This window comes from Meles meles, chromosome 7, assembly GCF_922984935.1.
Source record: "Meles meles chromosome 7, mMelMel3.1 paternal haplotype, whole genome shotgun sequence".
In the NCBI taxonomy this organism is placed as follows: Eukaryota; Metazoa; Chordata; class Mammalia; order Carnivora; family Mustelidae; genus Meles; species Meles meles.
This window is the reverse complement of record NC_060072.1, coordinates 2,660,691-2,686,895: the sequence shown is the minus strand read 5'-3', so window position 1 is coordinate 2,686,895 and position 26,205 is coordinate 2,660,691. Positions and strand designations below refer to the sequence as shown.

The following is a 26,205-nucleotide window of genomic DNA, read 5'->3' as shown; positions in this document are numbered from 1 at the left end:
CAGGAATCCACAGACGTGTGGCTGTGTCCTCCTCAAGGATCTGTTGGGGACACGTGGGGCAGGCCATCCATTGCTGGTGACGCCGGCTTTGATCCCAGGCTGTGGGGCTGTCCGCCAGGCTTCTTTGTGTGTTGAGAAGCGTCTTGTGAGGAGCCTCGGTTGGGGAAGCCGTGTTGCCCGCCCCCTTGCCTTTCACGCTGCTCTGGGCGTCCCTAGGTCAGCGCGGTGTCCGGGCTGGTCGCTCCTGGGGTTTGCTAATGCGGCCACTTTCCTGCTCGAAGTGCGTGTCTGTGTGTATGTGTTTTCACCAGTTACCACTCTTTTCTACAGTGAATCATGTTGATGCTCAGAATTCGTCAGCTTGGTGCAGCAGGTCCTTGAGGGAATGTGTCCCTGATGAGGAGGGGACAGTGGAGTAGCTCCGGGCCGGGACACTGCATTTTGTGTGAGAGCCCGTGCGCGTGTCAGCTGTGGGGGGTCCTGGGGCGCCGTGGGCAGTGAGGGAATGTCGTGTGTGAGCCGGTGGGCCCGAGCCCCAGGTGGGCACCGAGACCTCTGTCTCCACCGGCTGGCGGGAGGCACGTGGGGGCCGCTCCCCAAGAGCCTGGAGGGACGGGGTCCCCGGTTGGCTCTCGCAGTGTACCCAAGTCTTCTGAGAGGCAGGGTGGGGACACCCTCTCTGCCCACGCCAGGTTTCCAGGGGGCGGGGGTCTCTGTGTGCAGGGGAGGAGACCAGCGACCGCTCCTGCTGCTGGGTTGCCGGTTAGAAAGCAAAGAGTGAGCTGCATTTAGGTTCTCCTCACTGCAGTCCCGGGAAGCGGGTGGGTCTCTGGCTGGGGCAGGTTGTCAGGGCGGGAAGCAGGAGAGACTCCTTCTGTCGGGCCGGGTAAAGGGGCCTTGTAGCAACGCGCTGGTGATGGGTAGGGCCCTTCCTGGAGCTCCCTTCTTTGACAGACTCATCATTTTAAACTATGTTCTGGTTATTTTTAAAAAATAACGTGTAAGTTAAGTGCTTAGGTGACCTTTGGTCTCTTGCTGTGTCTCTGCTAATGTTCTTTTCACAGGTTCCCTCTGCGCTGGCAGCTTTGGGCTCATTCCTAGACACTGACTCAGGAACAGAGCAGAGCAGCCCGTGAGCACTGCCATGTCAACGCAGAAACTCAGCCCGTGACCCAGAGTCAGATGTTGTCTGCCCATCCCCGCTTCCTGCGGGCCCTTGGGTGCTGGCCTGTGTCCGGCGCTGTTCTTGGAAGGCTCCGGTGCTGGGCAGGCCAGAGCAGGGCACCCCCAAGGCCTCTGCTGTCCAGTCCCAGGCCTGGAGACGGACGGGCATGGGCCGCCGCGGCTGGTGGTCCCACTGGTGTGGCCCGTGCCACGCCTGGCCTCCGTGCCCCGTACTCTGGCTGTGGTCACAGGCGCTCATCCCTCACCCCTGGGGGTGGTATGGGGAGGTGACCTCAGCCCCATAGTTCGTCGGCAGCAGCAGGCTGGGCTGGCTCAGGCCGGGCCGCTCGCCTCCTGGCAGCTGTCACGCCTTGGTCCGGTTGTGTCCTTCGTTCAGGGATCTCCGTGAACGTGTGACGACTCTGGGTCTGCTGCTCTCATGGAGTCTTGGGACACTAGGCGAGTGTCCACTTCATGAGGCACTGAGCACCGTGTGAGGCCTGGCAGGGATTAGGCCTTGGATCTAGACTTGCTTGAACCAGGAGGCAGACGGGTGCCGCTGGGCGACTTGCCTCTGAGTCTCCCGGTCGTGGGCTGTCATCAGCAGAAGTGACCGTGGGGCTGGGCTGTGGAGAGGGAGACGAGACTCCCGTGGCCCCGGGGCCCTGCTCCCTCACTTGGTCTGTGTCTGGAGGACTTGCGCAGTGGCCTACTTCCTGTGTGTCCTGCCTCCCGCCCCTCCTCCTCCTGGCTCTGTACCACTTCCCTGCCAGCCAGGGGCATGCTGGGTGCTCCTCAGTTTCCCGGCCGTGCTGGCGGCTCTGTCGTGGTCTGGGAGTCCAGGTGGCAGCAGGACCCGTGGCAGCCCCGCTTGACTGCCCCCTTGTCCTGGCGTGTGCCCCTGCTTGCTGTTCGGATGCGGGGAGTTGGCCCTGTGCCAGCGTTAGCTGGCTCTCCCAGTGGGCGCCCCGGGATCCGGGCACCTTGGCTGGGGGCCCTCTCCCACGTTCTGGGGGACCCGCTGTTTCTCCAGCCCTATCTCGGACTGAGTGGCCTCTGGATCGGGACACGGGTGACTTCACACATTCGGCTAACGTCTGTGAAACGTGCTCTGTGCTGGGTTCGGGGTGTACGGGGATGCATTCGACAGAGGCCTTTGTTGGTGAGTTCGCAGCCAGCAGGACGGCAGTCAGGGAGTGACTTAGTGCAGGCCGCCTCTCTGCTTATCCCGTGATGTCAGCAGGGGTGCTCGGGGGGACATCCTCGCGGAAGAGGGATGTCGGCTCGGAGTCTGGCATTGGCGTCTGCTGTGGCGAGCGGAGGAAGGGTGCTGTGCAGCAGCAGTGCTGTTCTGGGACCTGTAGCGGCTGACGGTGTGAGCAGAGGGGCCCGTGTGGGGGGCCACGGGGGAGGGGGTTCAGACGGGCTTGTCCAGGCCCCGAGAGCCAGGCTGCATTTGCTGCCAGCTCTGCGCTCAGACGTGATGTCACCACGTGGCCTGCTGGGAGAGCTTGTGCTCCGGAAACCCACGACATCGGGCTCACCCTGATGTGGGAGGACAGGGGGGTCTGGTCAGCACCCTGACCCCTTCGTAAGCACTGTTGACAGGTTGTAGGGGGTCGAGGAGGGTCCTGAGCACCGTGTCAGAATGTGGGGCATCGGGCCGAGTTGGGGTGACCCATCAGCTGTCCTTCCTGACGCTGACTCAGAGCTGCCGTCCTCGCACGCGTGCTCCAGGCCGCGTCCTCTGGCTTGAAATGCACACTTCAGATTACGGACTAGCGACTGTTGAAGTTTGTGAGTAAAACTACTGGTGCTCTGATAGTTTTTCCCTTGGCAAGAGTCTGAGCCAGAGTAGATCTGTTGTGCTCGCGGGTGGTTCAGTTGTACTGTCGTTATTACATATTCGCGCTGTGTCCGAAGACGTAGACAGAAATGCCTTCTGTCCCCCAAAACAAGTCAGTTCCCTCAACTAGACTCTGGTCTTCAGTAATGGCTTGTGAAGGAGAATATCGGCGTCCTGGAACTTGCGCGGAAAGTGCTTTTTCCATAGGCACCCCGGGATCATCTGTCCCAACTGTCCTCCCCTGACTTCTTGTTTAGTCTCCGGCAGTTCATCCTCACTCCCCTGATCCATCGTCCATCATCCTTCCATCCATTCCGCTATCCATCTGTCCGTCCGTCCATCCGTCATTTCACTGTCCACCCATCAAAGTGTCCGTAAATCAGTGTGTCTGTCTATCCATCTTTTCATCCATTCATCCCTCTCACTTTTTCTTAAAAAAGATTTTTTTAAATTATGAGACACAGAGAGAGAGAGAATGCACAGAAGCAGGGGGAGGGGCAGAGGGAGAAGCAGGCTCCCTGCTGAGCAAGGAGCCGGCGTGAGACTTCATCCCGGTTCACTCGCGGTTTGCTGGGACCATGACCAGAGCCGAAGGCAGAAGCTTAACCTGCTGAGCCACCGAGATGTCCCTCATCCCTTCTACTTCCATGGAAGACTCTGACTGCCTTGCCCTTTGGGTCCTGGGTGTGGAAAGGAATCAGAAGGAGCCTGGCCAGTATGATCTCAGAGCTTAATGGTGAGATGGCCGCACCAACCATCTAGGCCACTAAAGTGCCACGTGTCTTCTCACAGAAATCTGCAGGCGGCCCAGCGGGAAGCTGAAGAAGGGGCAGTCAGTTCGGGGGGAGGTCAGAAGGGCTTCAGGTGGGCACCGTTGCTTGAGCTCTGATGCAAGTGTGGGCTCACACGGACCTGCGTGCCGGCCCGGGAGTGGGAGTCACGGGTCGGGTCAGAACTCAGACGGGCACACTGGTGGCAGCGTTCTCCGTGTTCAGTGCCCACGGAGGAGGGAGCCCTCCGGGAGAAGCGCCTCCTCTTCTGCTTCATTGCGGATTTGGGTCACATCAGGGCTTTCTCTCCGCTGACGAGATGATTTGCAAACTGTTTACCCGAGCCGTGTGCTTGTTGAGCTCAGACTTGTTTCTTCTCTGCTTTCTGCCCCATTTGAAAAAGGGCCTTGCCTCTCGGTTTGGAAGTGTCCGTCAGGCACAGCCTTGCTTTGCGGCCCTGACTCACAGCCACCGCTAGGTTACCGAGCTGGACTCGCGGGCAGCTCTCGCCCTCCTCCTCCCTGTCTTGCCGGGAAGGAGAACACAGGGGCTGGTGTGTCGTAGCTCAGACGGGTTCGCTCCTGCCAAGGGAAGTGCAGCGAGTGAACGGGCCCTCAGGGGACTCCCAGGGAGCCCCGTCAGCTGGTGTCCACACTCGCACACCCCCTGCTCCTGGGTTTGGGCTAATCCTACGGCCTGATGGAGTGAGGGGTGGTGGGCTGTCTGCCCCATGATTACATTACATTATCCGCGAGCCCATTTTAGCAGACTAGCTAGATTCTGCCTCTGCTCTTAAGCAGGCAGCCAGCCTGGAGAAGCTCACATGGCAAGGAGGCGTGGGTGGCCTCCAGCTGACAGCCAGCAAAGGGCTGGGGCCTCGGTCATACACCTGCAGCAGACTGACTCCTGCCAACACCCAGCATTACCCCAGAGGTGGGTGCTTCCTCGGTCTAGCCCCTGGATGAGAGCGCAGCCCTCGTTGCAGCTGCAAAGCCCTGAACAGGGGACCCAGCCAGCCTGCTTGGACTCAGAGCCATGGGGGCTGTTTGATAACAAATCAATGGTGGTTATTTGTTCTACAGAATCAGAAAACTTATGCACGGAGGACGGGTAATGCCGTAGCGCCCCCCGCCTTTCCCCGCAGGGCCCTTGCTTCTGCCTGGCTCTCCTCGCCACCATCACAGGTCCGTTCCCCGTTGCACCCTCTGTCAGTGGCTTGCCGAGCCCAGACACCGCCTCCTTCCCGAGGGTGGGGGGATGCTGACTGCTGCCTCGGCTACAGACCAGGCCTGGCTGCCCCGCCGGCCCGTCAGATCTTGGCACCCAAGGCGGGGCCTCTTCATCTGTGCCCTTGGCGTGTCCCCATCTAGAAGCCCGTGTGGGTGTTGGGTGGGAGAGCCAAGGGCTGGGCCCCCTCCAGCTCCTGCCCATCTGGGGTGGCGTCCAGCGGCCGCCTCCGGGGCCTGGGCGGCCGCTGCTGCTCGCACGTGCACGGTGGGCTGTCCTGCTGTCGGCACCTCTGTGCTCGGGGCACCCGGGAAGTCGCCTGTCAGCTGCGCTCCTTTCTAATAAATCAGGTTGGTTGTTGCTTCCTGATATGAAAACAGGCACGAGTTGCGAAGCTCGTGAGCACGTCTGCGAAGTGAGAGTGATTTAACACCTCGCCGCTCTGGAAGAACTTGTATTTTAGATAATGTTACTGTCAAAAAAACACGCCGCGATACCTCTCTGGAGATGAGAAGATAGTGTGGTGCCGTGTCAGATAGATGCTGTTTCCGCACGTCCTGCCGGAGCCTTAATTTTGCTCCCAGCGCCTGGGTCCTGAGAGCATGGTGGCCTCTGTGACCCGAGGCCCGAGAGTGACTGCACTTGACCATGCCCTGCCGCTCCCTGCTGCTCCCCGCCGCCGTGCACTGACCCTGCTAGGCTCTCCTGCCAGGGGCAGTGGGGGACTGGTTAGCAGCCTGTGGGTGTGACCCACCGTCACCCCGCCCCCCATCGTGTGCAGCGTGGAAGAACACAGCAGTCGCGTGGCATGACCTTGATGTTCCAACCAGCCTCAGAGCGGTTATCTTGGGAGAATGTGTTTGCAGCGTGGTCTCTGCCCTCACCGTCTTTCCGCATCGCAGCCTCAGGCCCTTGGGTGGTGGCGGGAGTGTTCGGATTGCACCCCCGGTGGTGTGCGGTTCTGCCGCCAACTCATCGGAGCGGGCTCAGACCCCCAGGTCAAGTCCGGACGACTGCCCCACTCAGACGCCAGGTGCCCAGGCCCGCCTGCACTGCTGTCCGAGTTACCATAGATTCAGTGGCTGCCGTGACTCCCTTCGGTTTGACGATCCGCTGGAATGGCTCCCAGAGCTCAGGAAGGCACTGTACTAAGGAGAATGGTTTTCCCGTGAAGGGTACAGATCTGGAGGCCCAGCCAAAATAAGGGAGACATGGGCTCGGGTTGTTGGGAGAGGTCTGGGCCTGTAGACGGTCCCCTGTCCCTATGGAGTCAGGGCGCATTGCCCGCCCTGCCCCACGCTGCATATGTGTGTTCACCAGCAGCCGGGACACTCTCCCGGGTCTGGTGTCCAGTGTATCGGGTCTCCTCACACGGGCACCCCTGGATCATGGGCCCCGTGTTGCACTCAGTCTCCAGCTCCTCTCTTCCCCCTGACGGCTGGCAGCTGAGGGTCCCAGCCGGTCCCCCTCTGACCATGCTGAGGGTGCACTCACCAGGGCCTCCCTCGTTAGCATAACAGGGACAATCCGCCCTGAGGGAAGTCCCAGGACTGAGAGCCTCCCTCCAGGAAGGGGGCAAAGGCCAGCCGCATTCTTAGTGATGGAACAAGGAGGTCTCTCTGACCAGGCACATGGTCTAGGGTGGCTGGTTCTCAGTGAGCTGCGGGGAGCCCCTCCTTGCTCACGGAGGATGACGGTATGGAATGGTCCCCCTGTGGGACCCGCTGGGATCCTGGGATCTTGGCACAGCGTGGGGGTTGGGTTTTTTTTCCTTACGCCGTCAGCACATTCCTAAGATGGTGTTAAATTGTCTAAATAAATCTTACTTCCTATTGATTTCCATTACAATTTCTAAGGTAAAAAATGTTTTTTTGAAGATGCTTATTGAAATGCAGCAGCGTATATTAATGAGGGAAACGGTTTCCTGTGGAAGCACGTTGTGCATAGCAATACTGGGCAGCTGCCGTTGAGGGCAGGCCCGCCGTGCGGTCACATTTTCCGCACCAAGTCCCCCTTGCGCACCTGCGCTGTGGGACAGGCCCAGGTAGGCCCTTCCTGGCATCCCACCCACGTCCTTTGGCCACACACGGGGCAGTGGCTCCCCTTCATTGGTGGTGGCCACCGCCTGCCAGGGACTTTTCCTGCGACAGTGCCGTGAGGGAGCAGGCTCTTCAGGGGCGACGGACCACAGGGCACGGAGAGCCCACAAGAACGTTCCAGGAGCTGACCTGGGATTTGAACCCAGGCTCTCCTCTCGACCTGAAGTCTTAGCATTCTTCCTTCGTGTCTGGCCCACTCTTGGTAGGCTCGCCCACTGCCTGAGGGAGAAGACAGTCCAGCAGCCCAGACTCAGGCCACGGCCTCCTCGTTGCCCCTGCTGTGCGGCCGGCAAGACTGTTTGCCCGCAGGGGTTTGTGGGGGAGTGGCCCGCGCCTTGAGAGTGGAATTGGAGGTCCCGGGTTCTTTTCTATTTCACGGCCCCTGTCTGCTCATCCCGTCCTCTTCTGGCTCAGACCCCCTGTCCTTTTGGGGCACCTCTGTAGGTGTCTGTAGTGGGGAGCTCTAGACCTCCCCTTCACGGAGGTGGCCATCCTCTGTGCCCCCGGTACGGCAAGGCCTGGGTCCCCTGGCTCCTGGATGCAGCTGGGCCCTGCCTCCGTGTGGGCCTGACGCTTTCCCGCTGTGGTCCTGCAGACCTGGAGAGTGGGTGAGCCCAGACACGGGGCTTCTCGGCTGCAGAGAGGCCCGTGTTCACTGTCAGGGGCCTCTTGTTCTGTTCCTTTTTTATCTCTTTAACTGATAGAGAATTGAAACCTTCCTTCCAAATCAAAGCCTATTCAGGCCTTGCCGTGCAGAAGTGAGATGTATTCATGCCTGTGCTGGGCTTTGTGGAGGGCTTCTGAGCGGTGTTCTTTGTCAGGTATCTAAGTGTGAGCAATTACGCTCACTCTTCGGGCAAATAAATCTCAGTGGTGCCTGCCCTGCATAAACAGTATGTGTTTTCTATGCCAAGTCAGTGGGATCCACGTTTTTTTCCTCTTTAGCATAAATCCTGGGACACAGTGTGTTTGCATAATGTATTTTTATTTTTAATCAAGAAGACAAGATGTTTCAGTGGAATTTTCAGTCTGTAGATCTGCTGTGTAAAGTGCTGAGAAAAGCGTCCAGCAAATATCGCGGTGGCCTTCCTGCGTGTCGACGTGACAGGCAGCTTCCTGGGGACTCTGGGACGGTGGCAGTACCCTAGCCCGCCATGGAGGGTTTTGGGAAGAAAATCTTTCAACCCGAAGGATGACAGTAATGACACCTGCCTGCTCGTTCAGTATATGTACACTCTTGTTTCCAGTGAGATGGAAAATTTCAACTTCGGAGCTGCTGCTAACCGAGTTACCTTTGTCAGTGGAAGAGCATCTGCTCACAATTACTTACAAAAGAGGAAAGACGAAGCTTTTCAGCATATACGTTTGCAGCCCTGACGTCTATAAATCGAAAGTAACGCGTGGAGTTTAGTCGTGCATTTTCCACACGTTCCGAGCAGGAGGCGGCCCCGCCAGGAGTCCTGTGCGTGAGCAGGGGCTGGGGCGGTGGGGGCCGCCCTGTCACTCCCCTTTCAGAGAAGCCACCTCCGCGTGTGCGACGGGTGCTCTTGTGGCCTGAGTGTGCCGGCGTGGCCTGGCCGCGGGTCCCCTCATCTCGGCTCACGCCTGGGGCTCAGCACCCCGCCACAGGGACAGCGAGGGGGTGGCCTTGGCCTTCTCAGCGCCTCTCAGAAGCTGCAAGGCCCCCACCGGACACAGAAGGCTGGCACATGGGGCGTGCAGGGTCGTTTCTTCGGCGAAACAGACAGCCGTGAGGTTCAAGGCTGAATTTTCTGTCTGTCCTCCCAGCTGCTCGGCTGTTGGAGGGCAGGCCGCAGGCCTCGTCTGCCCTGTGGCATCGTCTCCCAGGCAGCCCGGGTATGTGGGCCGGGGGTGGGGCGCGGGGCGCGGGGCGCTGGTACGTTTTCCCTGGAAGAGCTGATGGACGAGGAGCCTTTGCTCTGCAAGGACTTCGCCTGTGTCCTCGTGGGGTCAGAGTGGCGTTGGGTTTTCGGTCATTCCCGCAGCCCGTGCCCTCCCACATGGGCCAGGCCTTGCTCTGCAGAGGACAGTCACCGCGCCCCGAGGGCTGGTATCCAGAGACACAGGGCGAGGCCCTGCAGCCATATGGCAGTGTGGGGTCCCTTCAGGACACGCAGGGGGCAGCTCTGAGTCCCGTGTCCAGTCCACCACTGCCTGGCCTGCATCCGCGCACACTTTACCCAGCCTGCCTCACTGCACGGGCAGCGGGTGCGCATGCCCCTGGGCCAGGGTCCTGTAGGCCTGGCCCCTTCAGGAGGGGCGCTGGTCATCACGCTCTGGCTGGGGTGGGCTCCTTCCGGCATGTCTGAGACGGGAGCTGCCTCTGTCTGCATCTCATGGGGAGGGGCTGAGGACTCACCTGTCCCCGTGCCCAGGTGGGACTCAGTGTGGAAGAGAAAGACTGAATTTTTACGGTTCCTGAGGTTACTGCAGTGATAGACGTTCCAGAAACGTGTGTTTAATTTTCCAGATCTGTTTGCTTACGAGTTTACATTAGGAAGGTGACTCCTGTCTCCCAGTGCGTTTTCAGAGCTGGTTCCCGTTCATCCGCCGGTGACGTTGTCCTGCGCCGGCTGGAAGCGCCACGGAGAGCATGGGCCTGGCTGAGGGGACCACGGCTGTTCTGTCCTTAATTCATGCAAGTGGCCCGGCTTTCGTCCCACTCACGTGTCCTGAGAGCGTCTGGCTCTGGCCATCCTTCTCCCTAAGCAGTGGGCCGAGCCCAGACTGCACGCTTGGCTGGGCTCCTTGTCTGCCTGTGGGACCAGACAACGTCCCCCATCCTGCAGGAGACCAGGGTCCAGGGGACGACCTGCTGGAGATTTCCCGGGGTGAGCCTGGGTGACGGCCCCCTCCTCAGTGCCCTCGGCATGATGGACCCTCAGCTAACAATCCACCGTGTTACTGGGCCAGAGCGGAGGATGGGAAGCCGTGGTCCTGTGGAGACGTGACTTGAATCCACAAAGGAAACTCGGAGTCAGCATTTCCTTCCCAGCTGTGAAAATGTGGCCCGCCCACGGCTGTCGTTGCTGGGTTTGGAGTGCCCGGTCCCCGGGTGGCTGCACTGGGATGGGTGGGCCGGCCCCTGGGCCGTGGGAGGCTCCAGGCTGAGGACCTGCTGAGCCCTGGGGTCAGTCCGGTGCCCTCGGACGAGGCGCTGGCATGGCCGATCTGTCCTGTGGAGCGGCAGGCTGGGGTGACCAGTGGGACCAGGAGCCTCCAGCCGGGGCCAGCCGCCTGGCCCAGGAGCCTCCCCTGTGCTGGCCTCCATCCTTCCTGGGCTGTGCTGGCCTCCGTCCTTCCTGGGCTGTGCTGGCCTCCGTCCCTCCTGGGCTGTGCTGGCCTCCGTCCTTCCTGGGCTGTTTGCAGGCAGTGGCTCTGTCCGCCTGTCCCAGCCTGTTCTTCTCCGAGCTCCCGACTGTGTGCGCAGGGAAGTTACTCCGCTCCCGTGTGAAGGAGGCTTCTTCAGGAAAACCAGAAACGTTCTGAACTGCCGGTTTGCAGGTGTCCTCATAGTTGAACTTCACGCCAACCGGGGCGCTCGAATCAGTGCCCTGGGCCGGGGCAGAGGCTGGGCATCCGCCGGTGGGGCTTCGCCCTTGGGCAGCAGGCAAAGGTCAGCCCTGGATGGAGGGGCCACTCGGGCCCTCGGAACTCTCCAGAGGTTTAGTTATGCAGCTGCTGATAACAGCCTAGAAATCATTCTTCAGCTCATCATAGAGAACACAGTGTTCCTTCTCACTGCCGGGAACGCTCCTCTGTGTTGCACTGTGGGGAGCAGAGGCAGAGAAGGGAGCCTGGGCTCGGGGGGCTTTACGCATTGCCGGTGCCGGTCACGCATTTTCTCTGCATTCACGCGCACTCTCTGCATTCTCTGCAGAGAATGCATTCTCTGCATTCACTCACCATGTGACAGACGCTTGCGAGGACCTGGTGTCCGGGCGGGAGGTGCAGGGGTGATGTGCCTCGGGCGGGCACGGCCCCGAAGTGGCCAGGCCCTGGATGCTGTGAGAAAGGCTGGACTCGAGGCATTTGTAGCAGCAGGACGAGGGGCAGGCTGACACTTCTCCAGTTGTTGAGCACGTGACTAGATCAAGGGGGAGGCCTGGGGGGAGGCTGGAGCGTGAGTGACGCTGGGGTTCTGGTTCCTGGTGCCACCTGAGGGAGACACCCGTGGAGCGTGTTGGGGGACGGAGGGCTGAGGACGAGGTGCATTTGGAGGCATTCCGGTCTTCTCTTACTGTGTGCCATTTAGGGGACCCCCACAACGTCCGGAGAGGACCCCTTGGAGGCATTAAGTGCTCCCGAGCTGACAGGCTAGTGACACAGGGGTCTCCTGTCTGTGAAAAGCTGCGTGTCTCAGTTCTGCTGGGGACGGCTGTGGGGGCGGCCCGCTGAGGGCTGCGCCGGGGACGGGCTCGTGGCTGCTTTACCTGCCACCAGAGCCAAGTGGAAACTTCTCTTTTGTGGTGAAATTAAGTTGATTGAAAAATAATTGTATTTAATGAAACATAAGTTGATCAGAAACATTAGAAGAATGTTGATCAGAGTGAACATAACGTGATCAGAGTCCACAGTGTGGCCCACCTGTGGCTGCACTCTGCCCCGCGTGCGGAACTTCTGGAATGGGGACCCTGTGTCAGAGGCTGGAGTCCTGCTGTCCTCTGTCCCTTCGGGCCCCTGGGAGGGGTTCCCAGCACATCAAAAGCTTCGGGAGAGCTCAGTGACATGGGTTCCCAGACCCCACCTGAAAGATTCTGATGGAGAAAGTCGAGATGAGCCTGAGAACCTGTTTTCTAAGCCACCGCGATGAGGGTGCTGTCCAGCCCAGCGTGGGGACCACTGAGGTCAGCCCCTGCGGCACCTTGTTATCAGACCAGCCTGGCCCTGGGCTGGCCTTGTCCTTCCCCGGGCCCTGGTGGTCACTCAGGCCTGAGCTCCAGGGCCTCACACCTATGTTCACCCAGCGCCTGAGGTTGGGGGGACATTCCCTGGTCTGTGGGATGGGGGCACCAAAGACTGAGCTCAGGGGCCCTAGTGCAAAGAAGAGGTCTCATTGAAAGCCTGGGTTTTATCCTAAAAATTAGTGATGATCGTTGACTTCATAATGCTTGTTTATTTGGTTTCATTGTAAGACTAGCTTTCAGATTTCTGGTGGCGATCTGTTCGTACCGCTCGGTGTGGCCCCGTTTACGTCCAGCCGACTGCAGCCTCGTAGCACCTGGCTCCCCGGTCACACTCCATTCTGGCCCTCGTGTGCAGAAATGCTCTCCTCCTTAGGCCTTCACGGGGGGACAAACAGAATTGGTAATGCAGGAACGCAGCGGTCTTCTTCGCACTTGCACGGGCTTGGCCAGGACCCCTCAGTCAAACACAAACAGAACAGACCTCCCTCCCCTGGCACGTGAATTGCCCTCCAGGGAGAGGGGCCGCCGCCTGTAGGGGGGAGGAGCAGACCCCAGCCAAGGAGCCCTGCTGCCGGGCCTTCCGTCTCTGCCTGCTTCCTGGCCTCAGCACCCTGGGCCCAGCCTGCCCGATGCTGTGCCCAGAGCCCCTGGTCCCTACATTTGTCCCTGAAAAGGCAGCAGGTGGCAGGCCTGGTGGCCTCTGGGTCTTCCCACGGCCTGGTCCCACTAGCCTCCTCCCTGGCACCTTGCTCCCGCCTGGCTGCGAGGACTCAGAGACGAGCCTGTGTGGTTCTTCTCAGCCCCGTGTCATTAGTCCCTGCCCCGTGGTGAGTGATCTCACCGTGTGGTGTTGGTCTCCCGCACCACGTGGCCCGGCTGCTCCCCCACGCCCGGCCCACACGTGTCCTGCCCCGCCGGCCGCGGGGAGCGTGCCCAGGCGTGTTTGCTCTGCTCGCCCGCGGACAGCAGTGGTTTGGGGGGGGGGGGGGGCGGGTTTTGTAGCAGAGCCAATGAAGGAACTGGCTCTGGTCGTGGGAACCAGAGCCGTCCTGAGCTTTTCTGTGGCCCAGTTCCTCTCCTGGGACCGGAGCACCTCGCCGGGCACCCACGCTTCAGCCATAGTGACTGGAAGGTGTGGAGGGTTTCTCAGGACGGGGTCCTCCCGCCCCTCGCAGCCCCCTCCTCAGTGCTCAGTGGTGAGGAAAACCTTGTTTCAGCAGTACCGCAAGTTACCAGGAACACAAGTAAAAACAAACCAGTAAGCAGCGGAACATTAACATTTGTTCGTTAGTTCTAGAACTTTATTTGGGAGACCTGGAAACCCTGTCAGCTTTTCCAGGGTCACTTCTCAGGGCTGTTTGCAGGGGAAGGGAAGCCCCAGTGCAAAGGAACGTGCACCGAACTCGGGAACTCACAGAAGAGAGGTGTGCACAAGGGTGCCTTGCCCAGCGCCTGCTGGGCCCTGATTAAGCTCCATCAGCTCGGGAAGGTTCCGGCTCCAAGTCAGGACCCTTTGGCAGTACTTGCTTATCTTACAAAACAGTGCAGAGTGGATCCTAACGGGGCGGGGTGGGTGTGGGGTCACCCTGAGCCCCAGAATCTTTGCTTCCAGGATTTATAGACTGTGGAGCTTCATGGAGCTCCGGAGCCCGCTCCCCAGGTTGCCGGGCAGTCGGCAGAGAGGTCGGGCAGGGAGCACAGGGCCCTCCGCTGCGGAGTCATGCCTGTTGTAGCGGGGTGTGGGGGAGACGTTCGTGGCCGCTGGGAGATCGCGCGTCAGGGAAATGATGGTTCATAAGGCTTGGTTCTTCTGAGAGGCCCGCTATCCCGAGGCTAGCCCCAAACCTGGGATCCGGAGATACCCAGCCTAGGCCCCAGGGCCCTGTCCGGCTTGTCCTCTCACTGGCTGGGTCTGGGAGCAGGTGGGGAATTGAGATCGTTTTGGGAGCCGAGGAGCTCTCCCTGTGTGTCCGAGCCCCTCCTGGGACGGCAGCCCGGGGCTGGTGGACTTGGCCTGGGCGGGAGCAAGCGCTCCCTGCGTGACCCAGAGCAGGCCCGTTTCTCACTTGCGAGGCAGCAGTGGTCTTGCTGCCCCATTACCGGGACTGAAACGGGGCCAGACCTCCAGGGGGTCACGCAGCCCCGGACCTACCCTTGCCGCGGTTCCTGTCACGGCCACCGCGGCCACTCACTTTCCAGAGGAAGAGTCCAGCTGAACTCTCCGCACCCTGGGGACACTGCCTGCGTGGCCTGTGGTTGGAGCGGGCAGAAGGGGGGCGACCTGGGGGCTCTGGCTCACGGCCTCGGGGCCTGTGTTTGTCTCGCGCAGAGCCCGTGCACCGGCACCTGGAGCAGCACGAGGTGAGGTACCTGCAGTTCGCCTTCCGCTGGATGAACAACCTGCTGATGCGGGAGGTGCCGCTGCGCTGCACCATCCGCCTGTGGGACACCTACCAGGTGAGCGGCCCCCGGCCCTGTCCCCGCCGTCCCCCCGCCCCCGCCTGTGCGACACCTCCCAGGTGAGCGGCCCCCGGCCCCCGCCGTCCCCCCCGCCCCCGCCTGTTGGACACCTACCAGGTGAGTGGCCCCCCGACCCCTGTCCCCCGCTGTCCCCCCGCCCCTGCCTGTGGGACACCTACCAGGTGAGACCCCCCCCCCCCCCCGCGCCGGCTCTGAGCCCACACACGGTCCACCTGGGGTGTGTCCTTTTCTGGTGTTCCTGTCACCGAGTAGACGTGACACCGGCAAGAAGCGCTTTCTGTTGTCGTGTCTGTAGCTGGATTTCATTGTGGCTGCGTGGTGCCGGCGTCCCCGGGGCTCACGAGCCGTGTCCACTCTGTCGGGGCCCTCGGGGTGCGGTGGGGGGTGCTCGTAACTCACGGACGTCGGTGCCGCGGCTGCCAGAAACATTCACACTCGGGGCTCACACGTTGTCACTGCTTTGAGTTACTCGTAATAAAGATTTTTTTAAAAAGTCACTGACAGATTCAGTGCAATATGAAATTTTCTCCTCTCCACCGCTTTTGATGAAATTCATTTCTTCTGGAGATTGAGTTTTCCGGAACAAACCACCGTTGTTCCCTCGAGTGTCCCATTGCTTATTCTAGCACCTTTCCATTTTGCTAGAGATGTTTGCTGACGCGGAGGCCGCGCTGCGGGTCTCCCACACCCGCTGCTCATTATCCCTCGCAGATCGCGGGAGCCTGACGTGGGACTGGGAGAGGAGGCCCCGCGGAGCCTGGTTTCTTCGCTCCCAGAGGCAGAGCTTTGGCCGCCATGAGCGCTGGGCCCTCGTGGGCTTTGGACTGGAAAAGGGCGCGCCGGGCGGCGGTGTAGGTCCCAGCCACGGAGCTGGCCTCCCGTGTGGGAGCCTAGCACGTGTGCGTCCCTGAATGCGGTGGCGGGAGGCCGGGGCCCTTCCTTTGCAGGAGCCTGGTCTGCACCTGCCTCGGTCCCGTGGGCTGGGAGCTCCCGGTGCCCAACAGTGCCACACTCCGAGCTGTGGTCGTGGGAGTGAGCCAGCGCAGCAGCCCGAAGTTCTGGTCGTGGGGGTGGCCCTTGGGTCCCGCCTGGGGGCCGGCTTCTGAAGCTTTGACTTCGCTTTCCTCTTTTGTGCCTTGCCCATTCTGACAATGCTGCGGAAATCAGGTGACTCCGTTGCTCGCGTGCCGATCCGCCACTCGGGTTTTGCTCTTCTGCGTAGCTGGCAGTTACAGAATTCCTGGCCGCTGACATTTGCAGGGACACAAAGCCTGCCCTGCGCTGTTGATGAAGGCGCCCGTCAGCCTGGTGCTGCTCACTGGGTCTCCGTAGCGTCGTAGAAACAAACCTAATGGCCCGGGACGGGGGAACGCTCTCCGTTTGTGGGGTTGGGCTGTTGAAGACCCCGGCCCCTTCAAAACACAGTTGCTGGCGATGCCGTCCCCGTCCCCGATAAATTAGGTCTGTAGCCAGCCGCGTCGTGAGGAGCTGGAGAACGGACGCGCCCGTGGTCCTGCACCACTTCCCTCCGACTCCTAATGGGTATTAAAACTTTAAGCACAGTTGTGGCATCTTTATTGCGTTAATTTTCCTGAAATTAAATTTTGTCGTGAATCGACTCATTTGTACCACGGACTCATTCTGCAACTGATGCTACCCTGGCCATAAACCTTTTCATAGCTTAAAAATTGGGGGTATTTCTATTTGATAGGCCCAAGTAACCATGAAATTGTATTACATCTTTTGGCAATGAAAATACGTGGTAATCACAGGAAGGCCTTTGGGTGATTGCTCTCCCTCAGCTGGGGTGTTTACCAGCCGGGCCGTCACAGCTTCCAGTCGCTCTGGAACCCCTCGGAGGCGCCGTGACGTTCTCTGGGGGCGTGGGCCCACAAAGGGTTTTGGAGAGCAGCTGCCCGGCCCCGCTCCCAGCTAGGCAGGCAGTGGCGTGAAGATGGACGAGATGCGTCACCACAGGCGTGAAAAGAGGCATTTGACAGGTGCAAACAGCCCGGCAGGGGCCTGTGCTTCCGGGAGATGGCTCCTGCTCCCAGGCACCTTTTGCATTCGTTCGAAGCCGTACGGTCCCCCTGGGCAGTCCGGCTCCTGGGGTCCCTTGGCTGTGGGAGCCCATGCCTGGCCTCTAGACTAGGCTTCCCATCCTGAGACTGTGGAAAGGTGCTTCTGGTCCTTCACCCACGTGTGGCTAGTGACGACCTCCAACAAGAGAGACCCTGGGCTCATTCCCTTCACACTTGGTCTGCAGCTGTGGGGGTGAGGTCGTCAGTCCTGAACCTGTCGGGGGCCCTTGGTCAGCCGTGCCCTGCCCTTGTTTCCTTCCAGTTTTTCTCTGACTGCCCCCTTCTCTTCCCCCCACCAGCCTCTCGGTCTGTGTCCGTGAGAAGGCACGTGGGTTTTGCTCTCAGGTGAATGGGCGCAGACACCCAGTTCGCAGGAGGTGGGTGGTGGGGCACCCCACTGCATGACTGGACAGTGATACTGTGAGCTCAGCTCTCCGCAGTGCTATCTCTGAGAAAGCTGACCTGGTACTTTCAGCCTTTGTCCCCTGGAGGGACCTTGCTGTCCTGTGCTGGTGGCGGGTTCGGGGCTGCGGGCAGCCCTGCCAAGGGTCCCGTCAGAGGCAGGCCCCCAGTTTCTCCTCTGCCTTCACTGTGGTCACGGCACAGAGGCGCGGCTGGAGCTGCTCCCTCTGTCTTCTCCTCCCAGCGGGACGATGGTGGAGGGAGGATGGCAGCGTGCCGGCCCTTGGCCTCCAGCTGAGCAGAAGTTCCTTCCCATGAGTGCCCTTACGTCCCAGGGGGACAGACGCAGGAGCGTGGAGAAGTGAGCCCCTGGCAAGTGCAAGGCCCGTGAGGCTCGGTGTTTGCTGTGGAGCAGAGGAGTAGGGAGCTATGTGTAAGGGAGAGTGAAAGGAAGTGCTGTGCTCAGATTGTCCTGCCGGACGGAGAGCGAAAGCCTAGATCCCAGAGGGGGCTGGACCTGCTGTCCTCCAAGTGCCGGGGGAGCTGAGGCAGTGATGTGCAGGCCGGGGCCGCAGCAGCCATAGTGGAGGGCTGAGGGCGCCGGAAGCTGCCGTTCTCCCTGTGGGTTTGGGGATGGCCGCTTGGTCGAGGTCTGAGCTGGGACCGAGGTGAAGGGTGGAGGGAGCCCCGTGAACATCTGGGGAGAGAAGGTTTGGACAGAGGGCACAGCATATCAGGAGCGAGCACTGTCCCCTGCTCCTCGGGCCTCTCCCTGCAGCACCAGGGGCCTGGGAGGGCGCAGAGGCGGGTCGTTGCTGCCTTCCCTGCACCACGTGCCATGGCTTCCTCATGGAAGCCCGTCGTGGGAAGCTTCTGTCCCAGGACCTGCCGCTGTGTCTGAGCCTGGCTTCTTGGCTTCCCGAGATGACAGGAGAGGCTGTGCCTTGTGCCTTGTTGACGAGGAGTCCCTGACCCTCGAGACACGGTCTGGGTTGAGCTCTGCCTCCCCGTGACCTTGTGGGGAGGAGAGAGGCCCAGAGCGGGTGGCAACTGCAGGTTTCCCCCAGGGCGGAGACTGAGGCGAAGTTTCTGGATTGTAATTCCTTTGTGCTAAATGCGGTTAGGATGTCGATCTGCTCAGGATTGCTTTAGCTAATCGGGGTCTGTAGTGGTTCCTTACGGACTTTAGGTTTGCTTTTCTATCTCTGCGAGCAACGTCATTGGGATTTCGATGGGGATCGCGGTGAGTCTGCAGGGGTGTGGGGTGGTGTGGGCCCTTCTCGCTATTAATTCATCCCGTCCACGAGAACAGGACGACTTTCCGCTGGTTTGTCTGTCCTCGGCTCTGTTCGTCAGTGTTAGTTTCCGGCATGCAGGCCTGTCACTTCCGTGGCTGGATTTACTAAGTGTTTTGTTCTTTCTGAGGCACTTGTCCGTGGGATAGTTCCCTGTAGCTCTCTGTTAGGGTGGAAAAATGCAGCTGAGTTTCGTGTACGCTGTTTAACTCGCAACTTTACTGGACTTGTTTATTCCAAGAAAATGAGACCAGGATCTCCGGAGGCGGCACCCCCCGCCGCCCCCCGTGTTCACGGCAGCTCACAATGGCCAGGACGTGGGAGTGACTCAGGGTGGGCGTGTGAGTATGTGACGGTGCGGGGGGGCCCAGCCAGGGTGCGAGGGGGAGGAGGGGACCCCTGCCGCGCACGGAGCCAGTGGGAGGGATTCTGGAGCAGTGCGTGCAGTAGAAGGTTCTGGGGTGATGGGAGAGTCCGGTGGGGCAGCCTATGGGCATATTGTGGCTTATTCGACATTGAAAAAGTGTGACTGAAGACCTGCAGTTTTCGTTTTAGTTTATATAAATTTAAATTGAAGAGGCCCACGTAGTGAGTGGCTGCCGAATGTGGGGCGCAGCTCTGGGAAGGGGCTGGCGGGGTTGGTAGGTCACGGTGGGGAGCGGGCAGCTCCTTCGGAAGGCCTGTGTGCGCTGGGGCAGCTGTGCCCTAGCCGCTGACGGCCGTAGACAGGTGTGCTTCGGGTGGGGTGGGCTGACCTCAGCGTGTGTCGAGGTGACCCCCCCCATCTTCGGAGTAGTGTGGCTGTGAAGGGGAGGGGGGGATGGGGCTGGAAAGGGAATGAAGGGCTGGTTGCTGGCTGTGCGCTGCGCAGTCCTGGGCATTGCCGAGCTCATGGAGCTTGCTGTTGGCGCAGTGGGCAAAGCTCGCTGGGTGGCGGGGACATTGCCACAGGCTGGGGTCCCTTCCTCCCCAGGGTCCTCCGAGGCTGATTGGGAAGTGAGTGTGCCGCCAGGGTGCGTCCTGAAATGAAGACCACGTACCGCTTTCTGAAGGGAAATGGAAGGGCCAGGTCCCCGGGGCACCGTCGGGGCTCTGGTGGGGGAGCTGGCCTCACTGCCTGGTCCTTGGGGAGCGAGCCAGGGGGGCGAGCCGCTGCGGGTCTGGCCCTTAGGCAGAGAGTGCGTTCTGGCGAGGGCCACCTTCCACCTGCATCCTGAGGCTCGGGACGGCCTTGGTCAATGGGGTGGTGCCGACGGAGCCCTTGGAGGCCTCACGCTTCCTTCAGCCTGGTGGTTTTGTTTTAAGAAAAGGACGAATTTCTTGCTGCCAGATGAGTGTTGCAAGATGACTTCATTTGGCTTGAGGCATTTATTGAGTTCCCTCCTCGTGTTATCCAAAGGCCACCTGAATTCTAATTATGACACTTCCATTCTCCATACCCCCGAGAGCGTCTTCAGTCCCGCTCTCCACGGGGCCGGTGGGGAATCACGGGGGACGGGCCGCGGGGCTCATCCTTGCATCTGGTCGTTCGCACGCCATCTGTCTTAGGTCGTGACCTCCTGCGGCCAGGCTGCTGCACCCTGATGCTGAGAACGTGCTGTGCTGATGTGCGAGGCTGGCAGCCCCAGGCCCCTGGAGCACCCGTGTTCGGGGGAGCGGCGCGAGGGCCTGTTGTGTTGCCGACCGGCCGATGTCCCGGGGCAGGGCCCATCAGTCCCCAGGGACTCCAGGGAGCGCAGAGCCTCGGGACTTGCCTAGCATCCTGCTTGCCTCACGGGCGCCCCATCGTGATGCACCTGCTTCCTGCAGACACGCCGGGGCTCCTGTGCCTGCTCGGGCCCACGGTGATGGGGTCTCGGCCTGCGTCGCTCCGGGCAGCCTCCAGCCGCCGGGCTGCCACGTGAGTCCACATCTCTGAGGCGTGCTGTGTGGGCGGGGCCGTGGGCCGTGGCCCCGCCGTGCCTTGGGGTGGGGAAAGCGGAGGAAGGGGCGCTGGCCTCGCTCACTGCCTTCTCAGGCCCCGCAGTGGAGCTGGGTACGCCCAGCTCCTCTGGGGTCCCGTGGGCGGGCTGGGCGCTTGGTGAGCTATGGCTCCGCATTCCACAGCACCTGGTGGCATTGGCTGGGGCCGTGGCCAGTGGTTAGGGACCCTGTGTGTCCAGACCCATCGCCTCGTGTCGCTCTGGTCGGGAAGCAGCCGAGTTTGCTGCTGGGCGCACAGCCTCCGGGCACCTGCTCCTTTTGCACCGTTTCAGGTGAAATCTCTGCAGGTTCCACTTTCCTGCTGCTCGGTGGGGCCACCTTTGCTGTCCCTGCAGAAGTCGTGGCAGAGGTCGTGAGAGGCGGGGCCTCCATTGCAGGACGCAGCTGTATCTCTGGGGTGGAGCTTGATGGCTCAGTCCAGGCATGTTTGCTAAGTGTGTGTTCCCGGCCTGGCCCTGGTCTCAGCCCTGGGGACAGGGCGATGGGTGACGGGGGTCCCTGACCTCAGCGAGCGAGCCTGGCAGCCCGCGTGCATCTGCTGAGGAAGGTGCACCAGGGTGTGTGGTCCCGGGGCTGCCACGCCGGGGGGCAGGGGGGCCGTGGTAGGCCCCCGCATGAGCTCTGCTCCTGGCGATACAGGCTTCTAGCAGATAGTCTTGGAGAAGGAGTCCCGAGGGACCCCGCCAGGACGGGGCCAACAAGGAGTGTGTGGGGCCGGAGGAAGGCCGCTGGGAACGAGGGCGGGGGGCAGCAGCGGGTGTGCAGGACCCGGGCTGTGGAGGAAGGGCCTGGAGGCTGCTGCCACGCTCCACGCAGGGGACAGCTATGGCCTGGTCACAGGTGGTCCCTGTGGAGCCGGCGAGACGATGCTGGCTTTGGACTCACCAGATGCCGGGTGTGGTCGGACCCGGTGCCAAGGCTGTGTGTCTGGGATGACCTGTATCCGTTTGTCTGTCCACCCACTTGCCACCTTCTACAACTTGATCCCTGGCCTGTGTGGGCCCCATGTAGGCCTTGGGTCCCTCAGAGTGCCTGAGGTAGCCTCCCTGCCCTGAGAGGTGCGCCGCCTGCCGTGGGAGGTGGACACACAGCTGTTACGGCAGGCGCCCGAGGTGACGAGGTGGTGATTTGGGGCTCCTCACTCTGCCCGGGGGGGTTGTGGAAGCTCCCCAGGGGACACTTCAGCAAGACCTGGCGCTGAGGACAGGCCCGGGCCAGACCCGGATGCCAGGAAGTGCTTGCGGAGGGCAGGAGGGCGGTCTGGCCTGAAGGAGGAGCCTGCTTGGAGGCTCTAGAGGCAGGTGGGCGCGGCCTGCCCCGCGGGAGGTGTGGTGGGCCTGGCTGCATCAGGTGTTTGGGTGCCGGGGCAGAGCGGGGTCACGGGCCGTGGGGAGCAGGTCTGGGTCCACGGTCTTGTTCACAAGCTGGGCACGCTCTGCTGTTTCCAGAGGATGACTTAGCATCTGCAGGTTTGGGTTTCTGCCTGTAAAAGACCTTGGAGCTGGTTACCATGGCCACATCCAGGCCTGCCCGTGGAGCCTGGACCTCCAGCCCCACCTGTGACGCGGGCCCGTCGCCGTGGCCGGACCTCCCTGCCTACCAGCCCGTCTGCGGGAAGTCCCGAGTGGTGGGTGCTGGGGCCTGGCACATAGGTTGTGTCAGTCGTCCTTGTCGGCCCCCCAGCACCCTTGGACTGGGCGGCAGCCTGGGTGAGGGGAGCCCAGTGGCCGGGAGGGAGGAGTGGGTGGTGGCGGGGAGTGGTGCTGCGGAGCGGGTTCTCGGGGGGCCGGCCGGAGGGGCAGGTGTGTGGGGGCTGCTGGCTGCTGTGCACTTACGCGGTGTCCTGGGCTCCGTCTGCAGCTTGTACCTGCCTTCGTGGTCGGTGCGGAACGTCAGTCCTGGCCCGGGTCGTGCCCACGGCTTCCGTCCTCTGTCCCAGGGGTCCTTGTGGCCCTCTTCTCCCAGCTCTGCTCCTGGCTGTGCGGTAATTTTGGGAGTGTCACCGGCCACCCCTGCGTGGGGTGGAGAGCACCCCTGGAGTGCGGCCCCGATGGGAGCTCTGCCCAGGGGTGGGGTGGGAGCGGGTCACAGCCCCGCGGCACTCCGGAACTTCCAGGGTGCCGCCGCGGGTTCGGCGTGGGTCAGGTGGTGGTGAAGCGGATGGATTGGGTTCGTCTGACCAAGCTGGAGGAGCAGGCCTCCTTACAACACGCTTCTTCATAAGCCCATTAAGATTGGAGGTGGTAACTTTCCACGGTTGCCCTCCTGCGGGAGCAGGCATAGATCACCGTCAGCGGGGCGCGGCTTTAGAAGCGAGAGGGCTCAGCAAGACGGCTCACTGCTGATCGCTTCGCAGGGACGCGCTGGCACAGGGTGTCTCCATTCTTCCCGAGCGGCGCTCCCGTCAGCGCCCTGGGGATTCGCAAGGAGTACTTAAAGAAGTATCTGGAATGTCCGTAGTGACGAAGACTTTCACTCTCATTTCAGTCAGGTTGGGTTTTATCGGAGCTTACTCAGGGCTGGGACACTAAGGGGAAGGCGCCTTCGCTCTCCAGGCCTGCTGTGCTCCGGCACCGCCAGCCGGGGGTGTGTGGGGCTCCAGTCTGGTCCAGGTGCTTCCTGGGAACGAGTGACCTTCCGGCTGGGGGCCTCGGGACACCTGTCAGCCTCCACACAGTCGCTGACATGGGCAGTCATCTCCCGCTTCTGTAGGTACAATTCCGAGTTGTCCTCGGAGCAAGAAGAGAATTTTAGTCGACATTTTAGTCCCTGAGCTCTGGATTTGTAACAGATAGAATCTTGATTTCTGGGAAGTTCTTTGAGGAGGGACGGCCCGGTGTGGTGCGGCCTGTGAGCGGCCGCTCGTTCACTACCGGAAAAAGCTGCTGCAAAGTGACAGTCAGGCCTGGAGCTGGGACGAGGGACAGTTCCGGGTGAGGACCGGCTCAGCAAGGCGGACTGCACGCGATGGGCTGGAGGCCCAGACCGGCGGGTTTGAGGAAGAACTGGGATTGTGCGACGCAGGGGAAGTCCGCAGCGGTGCGGCCTCTCCCCCTGTCCTCTCCAGAGCCCCCGGCGTCAGCAGCTTCTCTGATGGCTGAGAGGCCCCAGCTCCTTCCGAGCCACGAAGGGGATGGCGGCTCACCGAGCACTTGCTGCTCCGTCTCTGCGGCACGTCCTGGTACTTCTTCTGGGGGACTGTGGACCCCGGGTCCCGCAGGCTGTGCGGTCGCTCGGATGGACCCTTAGTCCCTGAGCCCCTGGCTGGGACGCACACGGGGGATGACCAGGAATGCCTGTGGGGTGAATCGGTCATAGAGACCATGGGGGGCGGGGGTGCTCCTGCCTCCCGTGGTGGCTGAGGAGGGAGGAGGCATGGCTGGGGAGACACGCTTGGGGACACATGTGCTGCCTGTGTCCAGGGGCCGGGCCTGGCGTTGGCCTCAGACTTGGTCTTTGTGGCTCAGGAGGAGGAACTGGAATGTGTGGGCAGAAATAACGGGGCGTAATGTTCCAGTGTCTTCTGCTGGAGCCGAGGCCGTCGTAGGCGCGAGTGCCCCGGCCTTGCCCGCTTCTAGCTCACGAGGAATCTGAGAGCCAGAGAGCAGCAGGACGCTGCAGGGCCCAGGCTGGGTCCATACGTCCCCCGAGCCGGGCTGTGGAGCCCCCGGCTGGGAGCCCGAGCCGACAGAGCAGGAGGCCTCAAGGTCACACCGCGGTAATGGCTCGTCACGGCCTCGCGGAGCTCTGAGGTGACATATTCATGAATATTTTATCTTCAGTGTGACCTTCAGCAGCCTGTCTAACTTCTTTAGGCCTCTGGACAGAAGGTTCAAGAACACGGGAACTGATAGAGGAGACCCACGGGAGGACTGGGCTCATCTGCCGCGTGAGGGAGGGCGAGTGTCCTCCTGGGGTGGCCGGCCCGCGGGGGGTGGGGGCGGGCCTGCCAGCCCCGGGTTGGGGATGGGCGCTGCTCTGCACATGAAGCGGGCCCGCGCTCGCCCAGCGCACAGCCCGAGAGCTCTGCCGTGGTCGGGAAGGGGCGAACATGACATGTTAGATACAAATACGCTTGTGGGGAAATTACTGACATGGGGCTTTGTTACTGAGCAGGGACATCACAGTCCCCACGGCCGCAGTGGTCACTTGCACGGGCATGTGCTCGGTACAGCATGGTACAGGGAGAGAACATAGGAGGTGCCTGTCTCCGGGGGAACCGGGGGCGCTGGGTCAGGAGAGGGGAGGGAGGAAAGCCCCAGGCAGGACAGGGACCGAGGCGAGAGGTCACACGGTGTTCACGGGACTGTGCGATAAACGCTTGGGAGGCCCGTGCGCTGAGCTGGCTGGTGGTTTGCAGACCGTCTGTTTTTGGGATGTGAGTGGGGACATCATGTCTGCTGGGTCATCGCACGGCTGCTTACAGTGTCCCGGCATCTGGGCTCTAGAAGAGGGGCGTGGGGGGGGGTGCTGTTCTGCGTCAGTGCTCTGGCGCCCTGGGGTGGCTTCCCTTGGCCATCCCTTGCTTCAGCTCTGCCTACCCTTGGCTGCAAAATCTGCTGATTCCCTTTGCTCACGTAGCCGGGAGGACCTGTGTTCAGAGCCCCGGGCTTCGCTGCAGCCTGGTGGCCAGGCGGGGCTCACCTGATGGTGGCATGCTGGCGGGACTAACGCGGTGGAAGTCGGTTGAAGGCAGAAGGAAGGACTCATTCACTTGTCCCTTATACGAAAGGCTTGTTGTCAGCCCAAAGGAGGAAAGAAGGAACAAGAACACTGGGAGAGGAGGTCCCGGCTGAGCGCCCCCCCGCGAGCTGCCCTGGCAGGGATGCTCCATCCGGGGGCGTCTCCCTGAGGGCAGGCGCACGAGGAAGCCCGTCTTCTGGGTACGCACTTCCGAGGTCGGCCCAGGCCTAGGCAGTGGTGCCCTGGACGAGGACAGATGTTGTCCTACTCGGGAGGGGAGGGGAGCGGCGCTGGCGGTCCGCCGGCCCTCGGTCAAGTAAGTAAGGGCCTGGCCCCTCTGGGCTGCCGAGCCGGGCCTCCTCCAGCAGCACCAGCGAGGGGCCCAGGGCCTGGACTTGGGCCCCAGCATATCTGGTTCCTCTGCTTGTTGCGGACAGTGCCTCAGTGGCTGTGTCCTTAGTTACGGAGGCCTCCTTGCCAGGCAGAGGGCAAAGTTGAGAGGGCAAAGGGCAGGCAGCCGTGGCACGGTGGACATTCATGATGGGGGCAGGCAGAGGCACTGGGCTACCTCCCTGCACCCCTGCGCCTCCTGGCTCGTGCCCTGACTCCATGCCTCTATAGCACCCCCACATGCATGGGGCTGGGCTGAAATTGTGGGGCCCCCCAGCCTGGGAATGCCTGAGACGGGCTGGGGGCAGTTTACTCCCCCCAGTGACGGGCTGGGGGCACTTTACTCCCCCAGTGCTCCGGTGGCTCCTGCCATCCCTTACTGCAAAGCAGTTGGGGGTGGGGACACCCTGTGCTGGGGTGCAGAGAGCTCCTGGCGTCAGGACTGCCCGTGCAGGGGCCCCTCTTGACCACGTGTGTCCTGGATTTATAGACTCCTGAGGTCCAGCATCCCCGGTAATTACCTTCCGTTTTATGTGCTCTGGAAGAAATTCAGAAAGTCAAAGTGAACCTAAGAATCGCTTTCAGGAGCTTGGCCTGCTGCGTCCCAAGTGTGGGATGTATTCTCAAGGTTTCCAGTCCAATTTTCTGTGACCTTTTGTTAATGACCACGAGGAGAAGGCGACCATCTGCCCGGGTCCCTGGTCGTGACCACTCAGAGCTGCAGCCGGGTTCGGCTCCCCCCTGGGTCCTTTGGGACCAGGCCTTGTGCTACTAGGACTGTGTCTTGGGCCCGTCTCTGGCTTCCTGTCACTGTGTGAGGACGGAGATTTGCACATGTGAACCTCCCAGCTCCCTG

The 26,205-nt window shown here is 61.4% G+C and overlaps 1 protein-coding gene across 2 annotated transcripts in view; it reads left to right on the top strand.

Moving 5' to 3' along the window:
* TBC1D22A (TBC1 domain family member 22A) overlaps nucleotides 1-26,205 on the top strand; it is a 298,612-nt gene that overhangs the window by 199,335 nt on the left and 73,072 nt on the right. For both annotated transcript variants that reach the window (XM_046013568.1, XM_046013567.1), the window contains one exon: nucleotides 14,364-14,491. In XM_046013568.1, the coding sequence (XP_045869524.1) occupies nucleotides 14,364-14,491 (128 nt within the window). The remainder of the gene's footprint in view (nucleotides 1-14,363; nucleotides 14,492-26,205) is intronic.